The sequence below is a fragment of the Pogonomyrmex barbatus genome, unplaced genomic scaffold, assembly GCF_055798465.1.
Source record: "Pogonomyrmex barbatus isolate J1 unplaced genomic scaffold, ASM5579846v1 scaffold15, whole genome shotgun sequence".
In the NCBI taxonomy this organism is placed as follows: Eukaryota; Metazoa; Arthropoda; class Insecta; order Hymenoptera; family Formicidae; genus Pogonomyrmex; species Pogonomyrmex barbatus.
Window position 1 is genome coordinate 4356954 of NW_028297111.1, and position 23272 is coordinate 4380225.

At 29.9% G+C, this 23272-nt stretch overlaps 1 protein-coding gene and 1 pseudogene across 10 annotated transcripts; one reads left to right on the forward strand and one right to left on the reverse strand.

Moving 5' to 3' along the window:
- The first annotated feature begins 821 nt into the window (after nucleotides 1-821).
- LOC148937275 (uncharacterized) lies at nucleotides 822-7943 on the forward strand (annotated as a pseudogene).
- A 3064-nt stretch (nucleotides 7944-11007) lies between these two features.
- Nucleotides 11008-20471, reverse strand: LOC105424491 (uncharacterized). Of its 10 annotated transcripts, none has more exons than XR_016138581.1 (7): nucleotides 20287-20471; nucleotides 19041-19191; nucleotides 18723-18929; nucleotides 18369-18578; nucleotides 18012-18108; nucleotides 13267-13529; nucleotides 11805-11945 (listed from the first exon to the last, which is right to left on the reverse strand). XR_016138581.1 is itself a non-coding variant. In XM_089073782.1 (6 exons), exons 1-6 carry the CDS (start codon nucleotides 20347-20349, stop codon nucleotides 11844-11846), a joined length of 840 nt encoding a protein of 279 aa, XP_088929908.1. In that variant the 5' UTR covers nucleotides 20350-20470; the 3' UTR covers nucleotides 11700-11843. The 10 variants fall into 10 exon arrangements, 6 of the variants coding, with proteins under 6 accessions (XP_025073345.2, XP_025073337.2, XP_025073356.2 ...); XR_016138582.1 differs by having other exon boundaries at nucleotides 18012-18081; nucleotides 20287-20470; XR_016138583.1 differs by lacking the exon at nucleotides 13267-13529 and adding an exon at nucleotides 16218-16324 and having other exon boundaries at nucleotides 11806-11945; nucleotides 20287-20470.
- Between the last annotated feature and the right edge of the window lie 2801 nt (nucleotides 20472-23272).

A 23272-nucleotide genomic window follows, 5' to 3' on the forward strand; every position in this document is an offset into this window, starting at 1 on the left:
GCGACAATGGGTTTAACGCGGCTGGTATATAACAAACGTTATAAACTTTAAACCGATTTTTCTCAAAAACAGTTGAGTATGGCGTCCTATCTTTTTGCTCAAGTACTTTTCTAGTAGAGTACTTTAATATATACCTTTTCAAAATCGATGATCCCAAGTCCGCGTCCTCCCTTTATAAGTATTGCGATAAATATTACCATAGCCTCAGTGGTCTAATGCAGAGGTTAGCAAGTGAGCACTGCTCGTGAGCGCCCAAATGCTCGCGAGCAACAGTGAGCGCGCTGGAGCTAGCGTTAGACCGCTAGGCGCAATAAAGTGAGGAGAGAGGATAGCAAGTACGTCTATTCGTTGAACGTGCTATTCAAGGAGTCAAAAAATATTGTGTCGCCCAAATTTAGACCTCAGAATTAGCATGAAATAATAACTATCTATATTTTAAATAAACAATTCTTACAACAACATTAAATAAACAATTCTTTTTATTAGACTAATAAAAAAATTAACTAGATGTAAGTTGAATTCATAAGAACTTACTGCATTTTGAATTCTATATATTACAACATATTTTTGCATATTTCATCCTTAAACGGTTTAGCTAAACTGTTATAAACAAATTTTATGATATTACAAAGATTCGAGTACTAATAATTTAAGACTATTATACACTATACTTGTTTATATATACATGCAACGCTATTCTTGTAAGTGAAATGCGCAACTTTATCCCAAAGTACAAAAAATATTCGATACGCTCCTGAGATGTGCACAACTCGCCCGTGCCCAATTTTAGCGTTTTGCCGAGCCTTGGTCTAATGGATAAGATGCCCGGAAAGCAGACGATCCAGGTTCGATCCCTGGTTGAGGTAATATTTTTCGCAATATATAATTCGCGTGAAAGGGATAATAAAAGGGATTTTAATTGATATAAAAAATTATTTTATATCAAATTATTATAGAACCACTACGTTGAAAGTGTTAAATTAAATGGCACGTAGTTGGTGACATAATTATTGAATTTATTTTATATAAAAATTTAGCAACCAAGATCCTGCTTGCCACGAAACCTATGTTACTAATTATTATTTTATAATAATTTTATTGTATCCAGTATTGTACTACTTCAATATTGATCAGTTAATATTATTCTTGTTATGAAAATTATATTTCATATGCTCATAATCTATTCGTAATATTTTATTATAAATTCGCAAAAATTATGGGCCAACATTTATTTCACATAACATTCATAACTTTTTGCATTTGATTGTGTTACATTATTTGGTTCATTCGATAATTTTATTTTGCTTTCATTTTTGAAAATTATATACATTATATATATTTATATTTTATTATATTTTTTATGCAATTATGCATTTTTCTGAAAAAAAAAATTAGAAAATCTTCTCACACATTAGAAAAAGTAATACGTCAAATTGTTGAAGAAAAGAATATTATAGAATCTGTTACAGAATCAATTAAGACTCCTACAAAATTAAATATAGAATCATAAAAGCTTTTAAATCGAGAGTTGTATTTCACTTCAGTATAAAAAATATCAAACTGTCAACTATTGCATACACATTTCAAAAGAGGCTGATAGATTTATCGAACTTAAGGATAAAACTATTGTTGAAGTAAAAAATTTTTGTTGCTATGAAAATGTTAAAATGTTGTAGAATACATATATAAAAGACATGAAGATTTTTTATACTAAATCATGTTCATCAGTCCTTTTTGATATACAATATATTCGAAAAGTTGATAGTTTATTGAAAATGTGAATCTATTACGCAATAAAAAATTAGTAGTTCTTATTCCCAATAATCGATATATCTCATTTCCAATGTTACATTTATAAATCAAAGTGACAAGATTGGTTTAGTCTAAATTAAGTGATTTAAACCATTGATTTAAATCATGGTTTTAATGCATTTTTAAAACCATTGGTTTTAATGAATTTTTATTTGTGAAAAAATATATTTTTACACGTAACTTTTAGTTTACATTACATTAAAAACTTTATAAAAAAATATACAGTTATACAAATATACAATTATATTGTCTAGTTAAAATTAATATATTAAAATTAATATATTTTTTTATCTAATATATCCATTATGTTTTATAACTTTATCTTATACAATTATCTTTTTTACTGAATATATACAATAATTGTAAACAAATTAACATCTCACTTGCAAATAAGTTGATATGTTATCAAATTTGAAGATGAAGATGAACTATGGAAACAGTGCTAAAAATTTGATATTCAGAAAATACAAAATGCAAGTGATCTTCATCGAAATCGAAGATGGAAATCAAAGAAAATTAATGATTTTATAAAATTTAGGCAAGCACCACAATATGACTGAAATTGTCATAAAGTTGTCATTTTACACAGGTAGCTACAATAAGATGTATATCCTGTAAAATATTTTTTATTTATATAATTAAATATGAGTATACTTTTTATTGAAATAAAGTTAATAAATGAAAAATTAAGAGACTATTTTGCAACTTAATCAATTTCCAAACAAAGACAGCAATTTTACTTGATACTTTTTATATTTATTATGTACGGTCATGAAAATCTTTAATATTGTTTTTAGAAGATCTATCTTTGCTCAAAGAAAAGCGAATAAGGTCAAACATACGTCTGATTTTTCGTCACAAAGTGATCACTTAAACAAAACGGCAATATAATAAACGAAGAAAGAAAAAAAAAATCAAAAGATTTGTCCGATATTGAATCGTCTGATTTGTCACGGTACTAATATTTATCCCTCTCCAAACATCTTTATAACAAATGGTTTAACATATGGGTAAACATTTATTTTCCCCAGAAATAGTATTGTAGAATTTTTATCATAATTAATTTTACTATTCCTCAAGATAATAATTTAGTTCAGTTTGTCAGTCGAGAGTGTAACTAAATCAACAACTGAATGTAAAATTTCTAGAAGAATACATTTCTAGAAGATACAATTAAATTAATACTTTAATAATACATTTTGTATTAAGAACGAAAAGAGATATTTTAAGTGAGTGCTGCAAACATGTATGTTCGAGCATAAAAGTCTCTTTATGCTCGACGCATAAAAAATAGTACTTTTTTTCTATGCTCATCAAAAAGTTAGCTTTTTTAGATTTTTTTCTATGAGAAAAAAAAGAGGAAACTATTGTATTCATTTTTGTCTATTCTTTCAAATTACCTATGCTAGTTTCCAAAATATTTTTGTTTTTGGTTTTCTAAATTCTATCGTAGCAGTTTAATATAATAAACAAATGTAGTCTAGAAAATAATAAACAATTGTAGTCTTTTTTAGTCACAAATATGGTAATGATCTTTTCATTACCCAATTACTTTAAAAACAATTTGCTCGATATTTCAATGTTAGAATATGTCATTCTTAGATCATTATTAATTGTTATAAATTGTTAAATAAAAAAGAATTTAAACGTTAAAATTTTATATATCTGTTATATAACTGTTATAGACAGATGAAACTTCTCCATAGTTAATAAATTAAAATAATAATAAAATAAACACGGTTGAACACGGTTGTTGATTAAAATTGAAAGTAACTGAAGTAATTAAAATTAACATTGCGTAGATACAAGCCAAGTACATGTTAACTACTATGTTAACAAACTACAACGAGAAATATAGCTATTTTTTCATCAAGCAGGATCTTGGTTGCTAAATTTTTTAAATGAAATAAATTCAAATAATTATATCACCGCGCTATTACAAGCGGTCTTCCAACGTAATAGTTTTATAACAATTCGATAATCAATATTTTGATATTGATTAAAATCAATTTTATTATCCTCCCTATAGAAAATATACATTGCGAAAAATATCACTTCAGCCAGGGATAATTAAAAATTGTTGCGTCCTACAACAATTACATTATTAAAAGAGATTTCTAATAATTAAAGTTTTTCATGATTATGTTTCCATTTTTTATTTTAAACTCTTCACAATAATATAAGAATAATATGTTGTAATGTGAAAACATTTCGAGCAAACCGTTTTGAAAGCAATTGAATAGTAAAAAGATCGTATTATAATTTAAAAAAAGTGCAATTTATTATCTTAATTTTTGTTTCTTGTCACCTATTAAAAAAATTTACTTTCAATTTGGCGAGCGGCAATAACATTTTTGTTCGCTCTGCAGTTAACTTTCCGTTAACAACGGACAGCTATAAAAGTAAATTTTCGATGTTGAGTATAAAAAAGTATTATATCAACAATTTTCATAATTGTGATTAAAAATACAACTAATTCGATTTGTAAATTTTAAGTTTTCAGAAGTAAGTGTTAAAACTGAACGCTATACACTTGAAATGGAGCGATGTGATAGAAAATATAGTTTTTTTATTTAAAAAAAAATCAAGATGAGTCGACGATAACTGTCAATAATTTTCCATATGTCGTCTATTTGTTTCCAGTAAATGAACAAACATTAGCTAAATTAGAACAGTGGTTTAATGTCGATGCTGAAAATAAAAAAAAAATTGATATATTTGTATCAATTTTTAATTAAATCAATTATATCAATTAATTATATCAATTTTTAATTAAATAATTAGTTGAATGTATACGTAGTCATTGATAGTTATTAATACTTTTGTAACGATTCTTCAAATTATTTTAGATTATGGAATTAAGTCACGTTGGCGGCTTCAATGCTAAAGAAGTCACGAAAAGAATTATGTACAGAGTGTTCACAAGTGAAGTTGGAATGCTATATTTTTGAAAAGGGACTTAAAAAAAGAAAGCTTTCAAAAATTTAGCGATAACTTCGGTCATTTTGGGTAAATTCTTTTTTTTCTATATGTATCCTATACGTATCCTATCTTCGGAAAAAATTTTTGCTTTAAATGTGATAGATTATATTCTAACTAATATCTTACTAATATTTTTAAAATTATAATTATAATAATAATTATAATTATTTTTTAATACAATTTCTGTTTTACTTTTATTTTGTTATACATTATTTTGTTATTGTTACGTCCAGTGAACTCCACGATTCTTTTCTTTCTCCAAAAGCGTTATTAATAATAGATATTTTTTCTCTTATACAAGAATATTGACTCCGATCTTTCATTAATAAGATAAGCAGACAAAAAGCAAGAGAATTATAACCACTCCAACTATTCAAGAATATTAAAACGAGCTTTTTATTTAATAAGAAAAAAATATTATTAAATATTATAAATCCTCAAGTTGAATCTGTTGCAAGTCTGTATATTAAGTATAAGCATACAACGAACACGAGCGAGACACGTTATCTAATGTAAACATCCTGTCTAGGTCGGATCCTGTCTTACTCCGTCTAGCTACTCCAGATTCCCAAAATCAATATGCCTCCTCTACAAGAATCAAACTATAAAACGAGACTGTCTCAGAGCGCACGGATACTTAATTTCATTTTTTCATTCAGTACAGAGGCATTTATCGGGCATTATGTTCTAAATTTTCATCCAGTACATTAAGCACTCATTTTCGTCCAACATTATTTTCTAAAAAAAATTAATCCAGTAATAATTTGATTCAATATTATCTAATCTTATTCAGTTAATAAATTAAAAGCAGTGAGCAAGTCGATCCTCCAGAAGAATATCCAGTCTCATTCTTCAGATTTTGATCAATTATCAGTAAGTCTTTGTTGATCATGAATAATCTCATTATAATTTTCGAATTTTTATTTCACCTTATTTAAAGCCTATATCTCTCTTTTCTTTATCCTCTTCCCTCTTACCTTTCTTCTACCCTTCTCTCTCTCTCTCTCTCTCTCTCTCTCTCTCTCTCTCTCTCTCTCTCTCTCTCTCTCTCTCTCTCTCTCTCTCTCTCTCTCTCTCTCTCTCTCTCTCTCTCTCTCTCTCTCTCTCTCTCTCTCTCTCTCTCTCTCTCTCTCTCTCTCTCTCTCTCTCTCTCTCTCTCTCTCTCTCTCTCTCTCTCTCTCTCTCTCTCCGCTGCACACCTCCAGAAAGCTTTCGAAGGCTCCCGGATTCTTTCTACGCATTTACGCATTTCTCTGTCTCTGTTTTTCATAGTTCCTTTCCTACTCTTATTATATGCGAAATTTCTGATTTCATTTTTTCCTTTCCCCCGTACTGAATCAAATAGAACTACCGCCTTCTAAAAATCGAAAATCTGACCGTCTATTAAAACGACCCCATCGTCATTATAGTGGAGCCTGGCGGGCATTCAAAGTCAGAAACAAGCAAGTAAAACGAAACAATTAATCGACGAAACAATCGACCGAACCGTTACCATCAACCTCTTCTGAATCTCCTCTCGATTCATTTTCCCAGCTTTTCCCCGAGTTTTCTACCGCTGGAAATCCATACTATCCATTTGATCCTGAATCTATAATCGATTTCGAATCTCTATCTCCCGTCCTTTATTCTCCAATGATGGAAAACCCTTGTTTCCTCTTGAAATAGATTTTCCGGAACTATTTGATCTCTCAACCCCTCTTCCAGAACAAATTCCTTAATTTTCCATTATATACACACATACATATTAATTAAATAATGTCAATTTTTCGTTTTTATTAATTTAAGTTTATTCCCAAAATATATTTTGTAATGTATTATCGGATAGGATCATCGCTTGATACACTCTTACACACTCTCTCTATTAGAAATCCTACCCGATGGCCGCCGAATGTTTGTAACACCCGCGATAAGATACATGTACACTACTCGCTTACATCATTTCTCTTGCTTCTTAAAACATGTACAATATTAACCATATTAAACATTTAATTTAATTTTAATTTCTCTTTATTTCTTATAAAACCTCTTGTCTCATTTTCCCCATCCCACTGATCGCATGAGATCTATCCATGATAATAGGAATTAAATTTTTTGATCAGAAAATGACCGACCAGCGCACGTCTGTGGAATAGCGTCATAACATCTCGCATCGTTGACCTAGTGCTGAGACTATCAATGCGCTCGGACTCGAAGGATCACGTTTCCACGCTTGGCCTTCGAGAGAGCAGCTGTTCGCGTCTTTCCCCATTCGTATCCCGTTCCCATTTTTAATTCTTAATTCTCAATTTTTCAATTTACTCCACGCTGGACGCAACATTATATTATATTATATTAGATGTTATTCGATCTTGCAAAAACAGTGCCGATTCAACTGAAACAGAAAATCAGCTTCATCAAATCTTGGCTGATTAGATGCAAAGATTGTATCCACAATGTTACTAAAGATGTGAATAATATAGCAATCGAAAGGAACGAAGTAACAATGAACGAAACCGAAGCACAAGTGTAAACAAAGAAGTATTTATTGTTATACTAAAATCTACATTTGTTATAATGATTAAATTTTCATTTAAATTTGATTAATTTTTATTTGAATTTTATTATGTATACTATCACTTATAATTCCAGCATCTTTCTTATAATTTTTATCAGAGACCTTCTTATAATTTTTTCGAGACTCAACGATTTAATAATCTTTCGAAAATCATATCTTAAAAGTGAAAACGGGCACGAATTATGCATATAATTATGCATTATATAATTATGTATATAATAATAAGATAAAAAGAAAGATAAAAAGACGCTTATATTTTTTTGCATAATTTTTTATTCTTTAAAAAAATTTGAACAACAAAATTTGTTGTATAAATTTTTCTTCAATAAAACCTTTTTTGTTTATGTCACTGTGTAACAATTAACTTGTTATTAAATTTTTATTTCAAACATTTTTTTGTATCTCTTGTACCTTAAAAGTTATAAAAAAGTATAAACGCTCTTTTAAAAAGTGTAAATGCATTTACCAAGGGTGTTTCCTTATTAATACGTCTTAATATTTTGCACTATTTTAGACTCGCATACATTATCGTTTATAAATATTTTTTTATTCAAATTTCAAATTATTATGCAAAAAGAAAAAAAGAAAAAAATAACGCTTGTAACGCTTTTTTACTGTTTTAAACAAGCATGCGATATTTTATAATTTATTAAATCGTGAGTCTCGAAAAAATTATAAGAAGGTCTCTGATAAAAATTATAAGAAAGATGCTGGAATTATAAGTGATAGTGTACATAATAAAATTTCCGTTATTCTTTATTGAGTTTCTATATAAAAGTTGAGTTAAATCAAAGTCTGAGTTCGCGGTGTTCCCTTATAAATACATTTTTAGTAAATGTATTTATAAATTTAATAAGTAAAGCATAATTTAAAAGTTATATTGTATCAATACGTGATAAAAAGATATATCTAGCAATACAGAATCAGACGGAACTACCAGCGTTCTAGGAAAGCGAGGAAAGCATGCTATAAACCACCCTGACCATGTCGGAAAATTCACAGCAAAAGCGCGCCAGAAGAGGGACCAAAAAAAGGACGATTCATTATTGGAGTCCAAAGGGCTTCTTCAGATCAAAGAAAAGGAGGTAGAACTCCAGGAAAGAAGCAACCCATGCTGGATGTCATTGCTATGATTATAGAGACGATGGACAGAATCAGGGCTGTTGCTCAAAAATCAAAAAACTTATGGGGCGACATGACCAAAGCCCTGTGAAAGGTAACAGAAAGCATTGGCGCGATCAACAATACCTTGACCAGGAGAGCACGCGAGGGCAAGTCCTCCATGTAATCTAGAGATGGAGGAACTCAGGGAGAAACTGACAAGAGCTAGAAGAGACAAGGCGGTCCTCAAATCGAAACTTCAGAATCTCCGGCAACAGGTGGAAAAGATGAAGTATCGTAGTTCCCCATCTCCCCCAAGAAGGAGGATGAGACCATCATATGGGAGAGCGAGGAAGAAGGGGCAAAGACAAACCTTCCCCACTCGAGGCCGTAGCGCCTCCCCTCTCCCTATTAGCCTTGTAGGTTCTTCTCTCATGAAGGGGGACAGGGCAAAACAGGGAGATTGATGAGATGACCTCTCCTGCAAAAAGGGATCCCGAGGGAACACACGTATTAAGGTCTGATGGGGAAGCCACGGTCAACATGGAGGAACTGGAAAGGATTCTCAAGAGGATAATTCCATCCTAAAGGACACATTCGAATACACCCGGCAGCCAAGGCCAAATCCAATGGCCCCATCGCCTGCTTCTTTACCGCCAGTCGGGGGAGGAATAGAGGAGACGATGAGAAGAGGAGGAAGAAGGACGCTCCAACACCTATGCCCCCTCTCCCAACCCAAACCGCCGGATCCGGACGACCAAGGCCTCCGAACAAGGCAAGTAAACAGTTTCATTCAAAGTTCCGCTTCGAACGGAAAGCATTTTCCCCCACAACTTGGGCTTATGCACTTTGGGCTAGCTTCCAGGAGGGCACAGGTGGGAAAAAAAAAAGCGCGCTGAGGCGCGCAAAGAACGCGTGCAAGGCCCTTCAGAAAACCTAAGCCAACAAGAGCAAGACAACCCCTAAGGGGGGAAGAATAAGAAGAAGAGAAGAGTTCATAACACTGCAGCCGTAATCATCATCTGCCCTGCGGGCGAATACGCGAAGGCGTTGGTGAAGAGAAAGGATTTTCAGCTAAAAATTGGAAAAAATGGAAATCCCTGAGATAAGAGCAAAACGTGCGATAACGAAGGCGCTGATACTCGAAATTTCGGGGCAAAAGGGTGCCATCAAAACGGACAAACTTACTGAAACCATGAGGGAGGCCTTGAGGGACTTCGAGGAGGTCAAAATAGGATACTAAGGCTGAGCTCACGGGACTTGGACGACTCGATCAGGCCCATCGACATTGCTAAAGCGATCGCGAGAAAGGACGGCTGTGACTCTCGAGATATCCGAGTAAAGGGAGATCAAGTCAGCATCGAATGGCATGGACACCGCTTGGGTGCAGTGTCCGGTGGCAACACGGTCGACCAACATCGCGGCGCTTGGCCATATTCGAGTTGGATGGATGTCGGCAAGAGTTGGCCTATTGGAAGCCAGACCTCTCCAATGCTACCGATGCGTGGAAAAAGGTCATGTTAGGCAATAATGTTAGGTAATAACCAACCCCATGGATAGAAGCAGGGTGTGCTTCCGCTGTGGAAAGGTGGGACACCCGGTTAAAGAAACGGCTGAGAAACGTCAAATATCCAGCATGTAGCGCGGCCGGGCATCCCGCGGAATATCGCGTCGAAGACCCAAGCTGCAAGACTTCCAAAGGAGGAGGGGCCTTTCTGAAAAAGATGGCGGACACGACGGCGAGTACCCGTCTCTCCTAACGATAAAGGGAAGAGGTCGACGACAGGGGATAAAGCTCGAAAGGAGCAACAACACTCTCTCCCGGAGAAAAATTTCCCTCCCTACCGAGGGAAACGAATAAATGGAGGTTTGCCTGGAGGCTAAGAATGCGACCGCATAATGCATATAGCTACTTGACTCCTCCAGGCGAACCTGAGTCACGCACGTTATGCACAGAATCTTTTCCTACAGTGCATGGCGGAGTGTGAAATCGATCTGAAAATCGCCACGGAGCCGTATCAAGTATCGGAAGATCATCTATGCTAGGCGGTCAATGTGACGACCCGTTTGACCACATTAATATTGACCGTAGTCCCAATTGACCATGTTGATATTGACCACGTTGCAATTGACCACCGTCCCGATTGACCATCGTCTCAATTGTTCACCGTCCCGATTGATCATATTAAATGTACTATTTTTATCGCTGCTGTTAGTATTTTTTACTTTGATAAAAATGTAAAATAGAGGACTATCCTCCAATAGTCTTGACTTTGACATGTGTGGTCAAGATCATGACTCTGAGTGATCTTCAAAAACTTTTGTCCGTATCGGACATCCTTCGTTAAAAAATTAATTAATATTAGAAGGGCAATAAAGTAGTCAAGCATAATGCATGAAATAGCGTGAAATAAAAATAAAACTGTGGACAACCTCACGGATATATATATCTATATATATATATATATATAGATTTTCTGATTACTTTAAAATAAACTTAAAGTAAACTTAAAACTATTATTTAGTTATTATATTAAACTATTATTAAGGAAACATAATTGTTGTAATAAATTTAATTACTTTATTATCAAAATTAAATAATTCATTTTATTCATATACCAGAAGAAAACGTACATTTTAATTAATGATATATAACATAATTTCTCAATCTCCCAAATTCATTGAATATTCGCAGATTTATTATTTTATAATTTAAATAACTATTAATTTACACCATTATATTTTTATACTTTATACATACAATATTTTTGTATAAATAAATAATTAATTGGCTGATGAACATTAGCTTGAAACTATTAACTTTTCTTACATAATAAATTAAGAACACGATATATATAAATCAATAAAGTATTTGATTGCCTAAAAAAATAAATAAAAATGATAGAGAACGACATATCTCTTGACGAGAAAACTCTGTTTAGGTCGGCCTGCTTTGTAATTCCCTAATGTAATTCTAAATTCTCTTATTTATTAACTCTTTAAAATATCTATTTTTTTTGCTTTATAAATCATAAAGGATATTTTTAAATGTAATCAATAAATAAATAATCTCTAATACGCGCGCACACGCGCAGATTGAGCTTATAAAAACAATCAACCTCGAGGAGTTAAAAAATTTGTGCTTCTGCTTTTTTATCTCTCTTACTAACGGATTTATTGCCATAAACATAATAGCGCAAAGGTTTATTGGCCCATTCTAGACCACAGCTATCAATTCCGATCCTGGTAGATTTGACGATCTTGATGGCATTTGATACGTTGTCGTCCTCAATCCATAGACTTTTCCATGTACAAACAGAATATCTGCTGTGCTGCTTATTAATCTGATACGCCATGCAGAGCTTCGACGGACCGTTACATAATTCATGTTGCTTTAAGTCAACTTTTCTAATTTTCGAGATGTTACGTTGATCAGCCATGTGTTCCATACCTTCCAGGGGATCGACAGCTCGCACCAGTACCGCGCATCCGTCACCTAAGACCCCAATAATAAGATGAAGATCTTTCGAGTTGTAAATATAAAAGATCTAATCTGCTAAATATTTATTCAAAACTCTGTAACATTTCTCTTAACGTTATAGACTATACTTTTTTTCACGCAGAAAGAGGCATCGACGATTGAAGAGGAGTGTAAAAAGATTCTAGCACAATTTCAACAAAAACAGGGATTAGCTCTGATTTAGTTTTTATTTTGAAATTTGTAAAGAAATAATTTGTAAAAAAATTTGCTTGAAATATAAATTTAAATTTTAAGATTTTAGAAAGCTGGATAGTAAACTAGGGAAATCCCTCCCCCCTCCAATTTTAAAGAGCTTCGAATATGTTAAAATATAGACAAAAATATAGACAAAATAAGAGACATATTTTTTATATTTACGTTTTCGCACGTTAAGAGAACGTGCCTCTACCCTTAATTTTCAAAAATTTTTAAATTTTTATAATAACAAAAATTGAAGAACATTTTACACTAAAAAAAATATCTAAAAAAAAATCATTTTTCGACGATTTTTCCTGTAAATTTTTATCAGAAGCTTAGTTTTTGACTTATAAGGGAAAACAGTTCGCAAATCACGGGCTGCGTATAGAAAATAAAACGGAGCGCTGCAACTCACCGTTCGACATGGGCAATTGCGTGTACGTATACGTGCGCACGCGTGTAAGAACATATATGTGTTACAGTATAGCAATCAATTCGCAGTGAATGCCCCACATAATCGCCCACGTCGGACAGTGAGTTGCACCGCTCCTGTTTATCTTCTATACGCGGCCCGCAATTCGCGAACTGTTTTCCCTTATATTGAAAACCTTATATTGAAAACCTAAGCTTCTGATAAAAATCATTTGGTAGAAGAAAAATCATCTTAGAATCGACTCACGAATATAACATTTTAAGAATAAATGGTTATTCTGAATCCTGTGATACTGCATATGTATCGTTTCATACCGCCGATTTGTTAAATGATATTCAAATGTTTTTGATGATATATCAAAGAATATACAAAGTACTTTGAATAATTAAACACAAGTTATAAATAAAAAAATGATTTTTATAAAATAGAAAATTTATAACATCATTCATTTAATTTTGACCTTTTGAGCAACTAGCTCTAATGTTCAATATATATTTTATTGTCAAATTTATATTTCGCAATATCTTATTACCGCAACACTATGTAAGAAATAGATTTACTGAGGTATAATTTTATTTGCATACATTGTTTACATGAGCATCAGATAAAATTTTGATGAAACTTTTCGGAATCTTTGTTTCACTCTCTCAATTTTTCTTGGCTTACCACTTCTTCAAAATTTAATTCCTCTTCTTTTATTTTCTATCAAAATATTACACGATGTCACATAACATTATATAATTTTCTTCGTCGTCAATGAGCTGTATTTCTTCTGTTTCTGGTACATCAAATGCATTTTGAAAATCCAATGATTCTTTCTATTTCATATTCTCCATTATACATCTTTTTTAACGTACATTTTATTTTGTCCTTCATTTTAAGTTGTAATAAAAATTTCTGGATAATTCAAAAGAGTAACTGCGAATAAACTGTGTACAATGATACAATTACATTTCGCGGATTAAACTGCATGTTTTCTAAAAATTATAAATATTGTTTGTATATCTATTTCTAATATAATAATTATTTTAAAAATAGAAATAAAAAAAGAAAAAAATAATTATTTATACAGCTAATTTATAATAAATTTGACATATCTTTGTAGTAACTGATTACTTTTATAAAAAATTTGTTAAACAAGAAGAATAAATAATCTTGTTTAATATATATAGATAGATATGGATTATGTATTACTGAAAGTTTTTAAAAAATATTATCATTATTAATTAATATAAATTGTCTATTAAAAAATTCTAGTTAAATGAAACAAATAACTATAATTTTCACTTTAAAAACTTATAAAATAAAAAATACATGAAGATAAACAGTAATAAAACTTTTAAAAGTAGATATTTATTTATTGAGCTCGTATCGCGTTAGTTAATAATACTTTATAAAATGTATTCAATTATAAAATCGCGAATTCATTATAACGATCTGCACTCTTTTATTCCAATGTTCATATAAACAATGTATGCAAATAAAAGCATGTCTCTATTTCTTGCATTACGATAATAGCGTTACGATAATAAAACATTACGAAATATAAAGGTTGATCAATAAAATATTTATATATATATTATTATATATATTTATATATATTTATATTAAATATTTATATTATATTTATATTATATATTTATATTAAAATATTTATATTAAATATTATATATATATTTATATATATTTATATATATATTCGAACATTATAATTAGTTACTCTACGTCAAAATTAAGTGAACGATATTTTACAAAAATAATCATTTCTTTATTTGTAATTTGTTTCTAATTGTACAAAGTCCAATCTTCGTACATTCTTTAATACATCATAAACATATTTGAATATTGTTTAACAAACTCGTTATCGTTGTCATTATTATTATTATAAAAGCTCTTATTTCAATAATTATTGCTGCGCTGATACTCTATCGACGGACCGTGTTGTATGCTTTTAATGCTATTCCGCACAGCCAACAGCGATATGAGACAAATACATATGGAGCGCATATATAGAGAGATATCTTTCACTTATTTTTCAAAAATATTATTATGCCTGCAGCAGGCACTTTCTTAATTTTTACGTCTCTCGCGTTTCCGCACGTTCGCGCAATCCACAAGGAAACCGCACTCAAAATAATTAACACTCCTTAAGAAACACAAAAACTTTATTAAAACTAGGACAACTCACTCCATCACGAGACACCTCGTAAACATTTATAAATAACGTAACCGTTGCCTCGGAGAGCGCTTCGCTTCTTCTCCAAACGGCAAGTCGATTCCGCTCGGCCACAGAAGATTCGCGCAATGTTACGTGCTGCAACTCGGTATTCGAGAACCCTTTTTTTTCTTATTCCTTTTTTTATCGAATAGATTTTAAGTGTGTCGATATTAAAATAGTTTTAAATGTCTTTTCCTTTTTTTCAACAAACAAGGCCCAAACAGTTATCCCGACAAACTTTCATTTCGTAACCATTACAAGGTTATTACTTTATTACTAGTCTTGTCAAACAAATCATCAACATTTTCCAGGTTATTCTCAGGTTATTTCCTTTTTAGAAAACCCCTCTAATCACCATATTTCGTATCAGAACGTGTTACATTATTGGTTATTGCATTAACAAAAATACCGCCTATCTCGTCTTGAACGAAGATCTTTTACAGACAAAATTCAGTTCTCGTCAAAAACTCAAAACGGAAACACCTCAATATTCGTCAAGTGTAAAATAAAAAGTCGTGTTTAAAAATAAAAAACTCAATCAGTAAGACAGTTCTCCTGATTTCAAATTCTTTCACATTACGTCGCGTCGCGTCGCATGTAACAGCGGGCATAACGTAACAATATGTTTTTAAACATTAATAAAAAATGATTTTCTTATATATCATTTTTAACATAAAATGCTCTTTAATTTTTGTTATAAAAACTTAAAAATGTTTTTAAATTAAGGGTATAGATAAGGATATAGATGGGAGTGTGAAAAATATAACATTTTTGACAATTTCGAATGCACCGTTATGAAGTGCAACTTGCAACTGTAAAATTTTTGTTTAAAACTTTTTTCATATCTTTGACAGTTTGAATGATATTCACTCAGAAAGAAAAAACCAATTCTTTCAAGGGGTTTCATCTCCTTAATGTAAGAATGCAGATATAAAAAAATATTGTCTCTTATTTTTGTCTATATTTTAATACAATAACAATGTATGCAAATTATACTCAAAGCTCATTAAAATCAGAGGGAGATGCTTGGTTTTCTTGTAAGTATTAATTAGATAATCCGTAGTTTTAGATTACGATGCAACGTAAAATAACGAAAGAAATTAACTTTAGTTGTTAATTTAATTGATCTTCTTTCAATTTTTCAATAGCTTGAAAATTAAACTTTGTTAGTCAAAATATGTTTTCGTAAATGATCAAAAGTTTGAAATCAGACAGATACATATTTAGACATAAGGATTTTTTCGTACTTCAGTATTTAACATTTATGAAGCTTGACAGTCACAATGTAAGTGCATTTTTGGCATACAGAATCTTTTTGCTTATAAAAAAATTATAATATAATACTAATACTAATGCTTCCTATTGCATAATATCGTTTTTTATTTGACACGATACCCACATAAAACATAAGCTCCAGTAGATGTCCATCAAACTTCCATAGCTCCATAGGACGTCTATTTCCACGATGAAAATCAGATATCCAGTCAACTTTCATAATGGATGGTCCTTTAGGAATCCACCGTGGATGTGCATTAGATCCGTTATCAATAATCATTTTATAAAAATTAAAAAATTTTTTAAATTATTTATAAATTATTGCGTATATCTTATTTATTCGTATTTGATTATGTTTGTATATAAATTATACCAAACACAAGAAACATATTTTGTCGAATAAGAGAAATATCACATGTATTTAACGATCATTAACAAATATATAAACAAGTAAATAGAATATATACATAAATTTATAAATAATAAAATTTATAAATAATTCTCACTTAGAATATGATATTAAAATACTGTATAACTCATAACCTTTACAGTTTTATATACAAGATGAGGCATTTAATGTTACAAGCTGATATCTTTGAAAGTATGCATAATAGCAAAAAATGTTTCAGACAAAAAATTACATCTTTTTAAGGAGGATATAAGACTGTGCTATTGATTTTATCTTGAATAGTTGTTTGGAGGTCACAGAAAGGTCACCTTCAATTTCTTAAATAAAAACCTTCATTTTTTATTACATATTTTTAAGCTAATCTTTAGAATTTTTTAAAACACTATAACAAAGTATTTTTCATTAAGTACTTTCTGAGTTATGAAGTTTAAATTTGACATTTGATATACATATGACAATTTGATATAAAATATAAAATGTAAAATATTTCGTAAACTATTCATTTTTTGGCAATTATATTTTAATACTTTTATGCACAGATTAATGAGATAAATCAATTGATAAAAAGAAAATATAAATAGTTGTTTTTCAAAGAGGCTAGGTTGTTGCACATTGCAAATCTATTCTTGTACAAATAAAGCTTCAAAAATCAATTTGTAACACTTTTAATGCTCTATTCTGTATATTAAAGTTAAATTATAAAGGAGTTGCATATGCAATCGGGACATTGACATTGAAACTATTTGCAGCATATGATAATGTAATAACATTCATTGATCAGAGATCTATCATATTTTTACATAAAAGTAAATTTAATTATATTCTGATTCTAACAGATCTCAGAGGTAAAAGGAGCTCAAGTAATATACTACAAAGATGGATGACCCTCGAAAAAATTGTATATAACATTACCGACTGCAAGACAAAAATGATAACTGATTTCATTAGTTCCAATGCACGTTACATGTATATACATTTCATGCCTTCAACGAAATATTTTTGTTCAATATCGTAAAAGTCTTTTTATTAACTTTTTCTGTTTTATAACATCAAATAATGAATCCTTTATTAAGAATCCTTATAATATCGGTTAGCCAACGAAGTTCCATGAACCTTCTATTATTAATTCACGTAACATCTAACAGACATCTAATGCCGATGTCTAATAGAAATCCATTGGACTTCTACAAGACTATAGATTTTTAGTGGACATCGGAAATCTAATAGACATCCACTGGAAGTGCAAATATCCATGACCCACGTTTAATGGATGTCTAATAGAAGCTTTTGTTCTATGTGGGTAATCTTTCTGATTTAAAGCTTTTAAATGATATACCTACTTATCGTATAATCTTTATAAAGGATTGACTCTTGAACTACAGATTATTACACATGTAAACAAGATTCTAGCTGAAAGCGCCCTGATCGATCGCAAACTTATTATAAATCCTGATTGGATTATTATATAAAGCTCTTATTGCTTTTAATCGCATTATATGATATACTCACTTTGCTTTATCTTTGCATTGCATGTTTCTTAGTAATTTTATATATTCGATGCCTATCAGCAATTCCTCCGCTTTAAGCAATACATATGTATTTTTCTCTAAATGTTATTTGTTATTGTAATATGTAATATATTATGGACGATTTTTTTACAAACATAATTTAAAATTGTGAAAACAATACTCTTCTTTAAACAAATTTATCCTTTTTCTGTATTCCATATATAAAAATAGTCTTAATCTTTCCCCTTTATCTCATTTTTTTTACAGTTCCAACAATTATTTCCAACAATTTGACACAAAAATAAGATATTGCAATTCTTTGTGATTTAAAAGTGATAAAATAATTATTTATACTCACCTTGACTAGAGATATTAAAGCAATGGTACATGCCATATGTCATATAAACATAAATAGTCCCTGGTGGCATATACATTGGTAAATTACGAGGGGTTATTTTATTCTGATAAGAATGTGATGCCTTGTCAACTGTACCCAAATATCCCTCTGTTTCTACAATTCTGCCCTTGAGGATAGTTCCATTTTCAAGATATCGTACAAGTATTTTTCCTATTGACAAAATGTGAAACTTACTAAATAGAACTTGTATAAATCAAAGAAAAAAAGATACAAGATATATAAATTTTTAATAAATATATTATTTTATCAAAATTAAGAACTTTTTATGTCACACATATAAAATAATCTATTAACCTAGCAGTTTTTGTGCTAGGTCTTCACAGGGAGTGTTAAAGAATTCATAAAGCAGTCGGTTAGAAGACAATTTCTTTTCCCAGAGTGTCATAGGAGGATCTTCTAATTGACTCAATTCTGCCTTCATCATCTGCATATCTACAATGGTTTTTATTTTCCATTTACCTGGATTCATGTTTGATTTCAATTTCTTTACTTCATTTTCTCCTAAATATATATGTGCATGCATGAAAAATATATTATTATTATCATTAGTGACAAGGACATTACAAAGTAAAAACAAAAATTTTAAATCAATCTATTGATCTCATAACTAACTTTTAACATGAATTTTCCTTTTGATTTCTTTCTGTATATCTCTGGATTTTTTAGAGGACACAGTAACTTGAGAACATATATTATATACAGTTTCAATATTTCGGCTTCGTAAAGATTTGAGATTCAGTCTTGGTCTTTCATCCGATATCATCTAATAGAAAGTAATATTTTACAAAAGCTATACAATATTTTATACAATAGTTTTAAGAAACATTAACAATTTGAATGCTGTATTGAAAAAAAAAAAGATATTTATTTAGAATACTTTCCTCATCCCAAATCTTAATAAAAATATATTTATTCGACGCGTTTTTACTGAAAAAGAAAGAAAACGCGGCAGTCTGCTTCGCGAAACAAATTAAGCGTTAAAATTCAAGACTTTAGAGGTTAAGATGTCATACTGACTAATTAATCTTTAACATTTTAAAAAATATACTATATATTATATTTATATATATATTTTAAATTTTGTAATATATTTATATATTTTTTATAAATATAAATAAAACTCCGTCTTACAAAATAAATAAATCTGCTATAATCCAACATTAATTAATATCTAAAATAAATATTCTCTGCTTTAAAAATAAAAATTATATAAGAAAATAATTTGTTTTAAAGCAGAGAATTTGTATCTTTAAAGCAAAGAATATTTATTTTTAGGAAATAATTGATATTGGACCATAACACAAACTTATCTATTTTGTAAGACAATTTATTTACATTTATGAAAAATATATAAATATATTTATTAAAATTTAAAAAATATATATAAAACATATATTTTTTTAAAATATTAAAGATTAAATGGGTTATTATATATTAAAGATTAAGTAGGTTAAAGATTAAGTTAGTAGATACAGATCTTAAACTCTAATTAAACTTCAAACTTTAATGCTTAATAATTGATTTTGCGAGACACTGTCGTGTTTTTTTATTGGATTCTTTCGTTTTAAGTAAAAACGCGTCAAATGAGTATGTTTTTATTAAGATTTGAAGAGAGAAAAGTATTCTAAATAAATACCTTTGTGATAATTATATTAAATAAAATTTTTAAATCAAATTCTCAATTTTTAAAAGTAAAAAAATTGTGCTCTTAAAGAAATTTTTATTTTAATTATATTTATATTCCTTTGAAATCCACAAGGTGATTCATTTGTATCTGTTTAACATTCATAAAAATATAAGATATATAAAAATATAAGATAAAAATATAAGATACATAAACCAACTGGATCTTGATTACCATTTCCATTTTATCATTTTTATCCTCTTTAATTTTATTTTGTTGAATCTTCGTTCTTTTCATTATTTTCCGTGAATTCAATCTCACAATTCCCACTGTGGTCTAGTTTCCACCGAAGTCTTCAATTCGATTCTACATCGATCACAGTTTAATCAGTTAGGCTGCGTTCGGAAACTTCACCCGGGTGCATCTGCTAAAGCTCACGCTGTTCGGAAATGCTTGGGGTGTACCAACATGACAGAGATGAAGCCGTTCGGAAATTCTGTTAGAATACACCTCAGTATCGGTACACAATAAGTATTTAATCTTTAAGTCGTAAGAAATTGTCGATTATTCTTTTCATATCATAGTCGATTATTCTTTTCATATTCGATTATAATTAGTCAATTTCTTACTTCTTAAAGCTTAAATCATCTATTGTGGACCGACACTCAAGAGAAAAATTTTCCACCCTGAAATTTCAGGGTGGATGCGGGTAATTCCTTGTATTTAGCGGCATTCTTTAAACTGTAACAATGGCGCATATAATTATTAAAAGAACATAATTTAGAAACATAAATTATGTACTAACGAAAAAAATAAGCCAATATATGATCCTCAAGGATATTTAATAGTATTCGACATGATAGATAAATGATAAATTTGTAATTTATTTGTATTTTTATAAAATAAAATAAAATACATATCTTTTCAGTTAAAAATATGTTTTTTATAGATAAAAACTTAATATCAGTACTTGTTTCGAAAGAATCTTTGGCGTTCTTTCAGCTACAACAAATAACTTTAAACGATATGAATTATGATAAGCCCGAAATTTTAACCTTGAATCTAATAAAGCATCTACGAGTACTCAATCATTAACACAACATGATATGAATTTTTATCGCATCATATTTTTTTGATAATGTACTTTTAATAATATTATAATTATTAAATATATTATCGATCATAATCAAACTATATCTGTTTTTTCAATATTATAGCATCTTGGAAGGATAATAATGCTGCGAAATTATTAATTTATGCTTGGAAAGAACATGAAAGTGATTTTAGGAATGGAAAATGCAAAGTCCTCAGAAATATGGAAAAAAATTTCCACCGTTCTTCAAACTGAAAATAGTCAGTGGATATACACTGGTACACAATGCGAAAACAAATTTAAAGAATTGCGAAAAAAATATATAAAAGTAAAAGCATAATAAGCAATCAGGCAATAGCTGAATGACTTGTAAATTTTTCGATGAATTTGAAAAATTATTGGAAGCTAAATCTTGTCCACAAGGTTTGTCCACAAATGATTATTTGCCGACTAATTGTCGACTTTTTTTAGTTGACTTCAAGTCGACGTTTAGCCGACTAAACGTCGATTTTTCTGTAAAAGTTAGCCTAATCGCCATAACCATATAAAAAATGTTGGTTTATAGTTGTCATAAAGTCGACTGATATAGCTGACTTGTAATCAACTATAGTTGAGACATTTGTCGATTATTAGTCGACTATAAGTTGAGTTGACATTTAGTCTAACTAAAGTCTTTAGACTTCTTCTGCCGACTTAGTCTCGATCCACAATAAGTATTTAATCTTTAAATCGTAAAAAATTGACCAATCATAATCGATTATTCTTTTCATATTCGATTATAATTGGTCAATTTCTTACTTCTTGAAGCTTAAATCATCTATTGTGGACCGACACTTATAGTCGACTAAATGTCGGTCCACAATAAGTATTTAATCTTTACGTCGTAAGAAATTGACCAATCATAGTCGATTATTCTTTTCATATTCGATTAGTCAATTTCTTACTTCTTAAAGCTTAAATCACCTATTGTGGACCGACACTAACAGTCGACTTTGTGCTGTTGGGTGTATCCAACCTGTTGTCCTAGCTTCTAATTTAAGAAAGTGATCAGCAACATCTAGTTCTCAAAAGAGTGAGATAGAAAATGAATTTTGTAAAGATAAATATGATAAAAAGAAAAAAGTAAAAAAAAGGAGTTCAAAAGGAATTAGGTGAATGGTGTTTTACGAGAAGATGCTAGACGCAGGAAAGAAGCAAGGGAACAGCAACACAAAGAGTTGGTAGCAGCATCTGATTGAGCAGTTGCTATATATAAAGAAATGATAGCTCATCGATAAATTATAAGAATTAATATATAAAAATTAATATATTATCCATATAGCACATTAACATTGAATCAACGTTTTAGAAACGTTAAGTTACAACTATGCTGATGTTGAATCAATGTTGATCAACACTGAATCAATATTGCATAAACGTTGCAATGTAAAAATGTCCGCGAATGTTGATTTATACTTGTAATGTCTACGTCTGATGGACATTGACACAAAATTGTTTCAATGTTAAATCTATGTTGATGGAACATTGATATCATATCAATATGACGTAGATTTTAGATTTTTGCACTACTCTTTTACAATTTTACGTATATTTCATTTTTATAATGCAATTTTAAGTTGCCTATTATTACTAATTTATATATGAAATTATGATATAATAGCAAAATAAAACATAATTTAATACAAATGAAAAAAATAAGAGGCATATAAGCCAAGCCGAATCTTCTTACTTGAAAAATGTTTGCTTATTGAAGTAACAACATTAAACATTTCGATCTGTATTAAGTTATCTTCAGTAATATCTGAGAGAAAACATAGAATATATAAATCTTAAAACAAATTTGTATTACATCAAAATGAGATATTGCTATTGGACTTACACAGAATCAAAAAGACAAATAAAAAAGTCTCCAGTCACTTGCTCCCAACATGAACAGATAGAAACATGAGGTCAGGTCAAGTTAGACAAATGCCCAAAGATATTCTAGTTGTGTCTAAATTATATAAAAACCAATTAAAGTGCTAAATCATACAAACCGTCAAAACGTATTAAAATTAGTCAAATAAAAAGAAAATCACAAATAGTCAAAAACTAAAAAGTCGGAAGTTGGAAAATAAAAGAATAAAA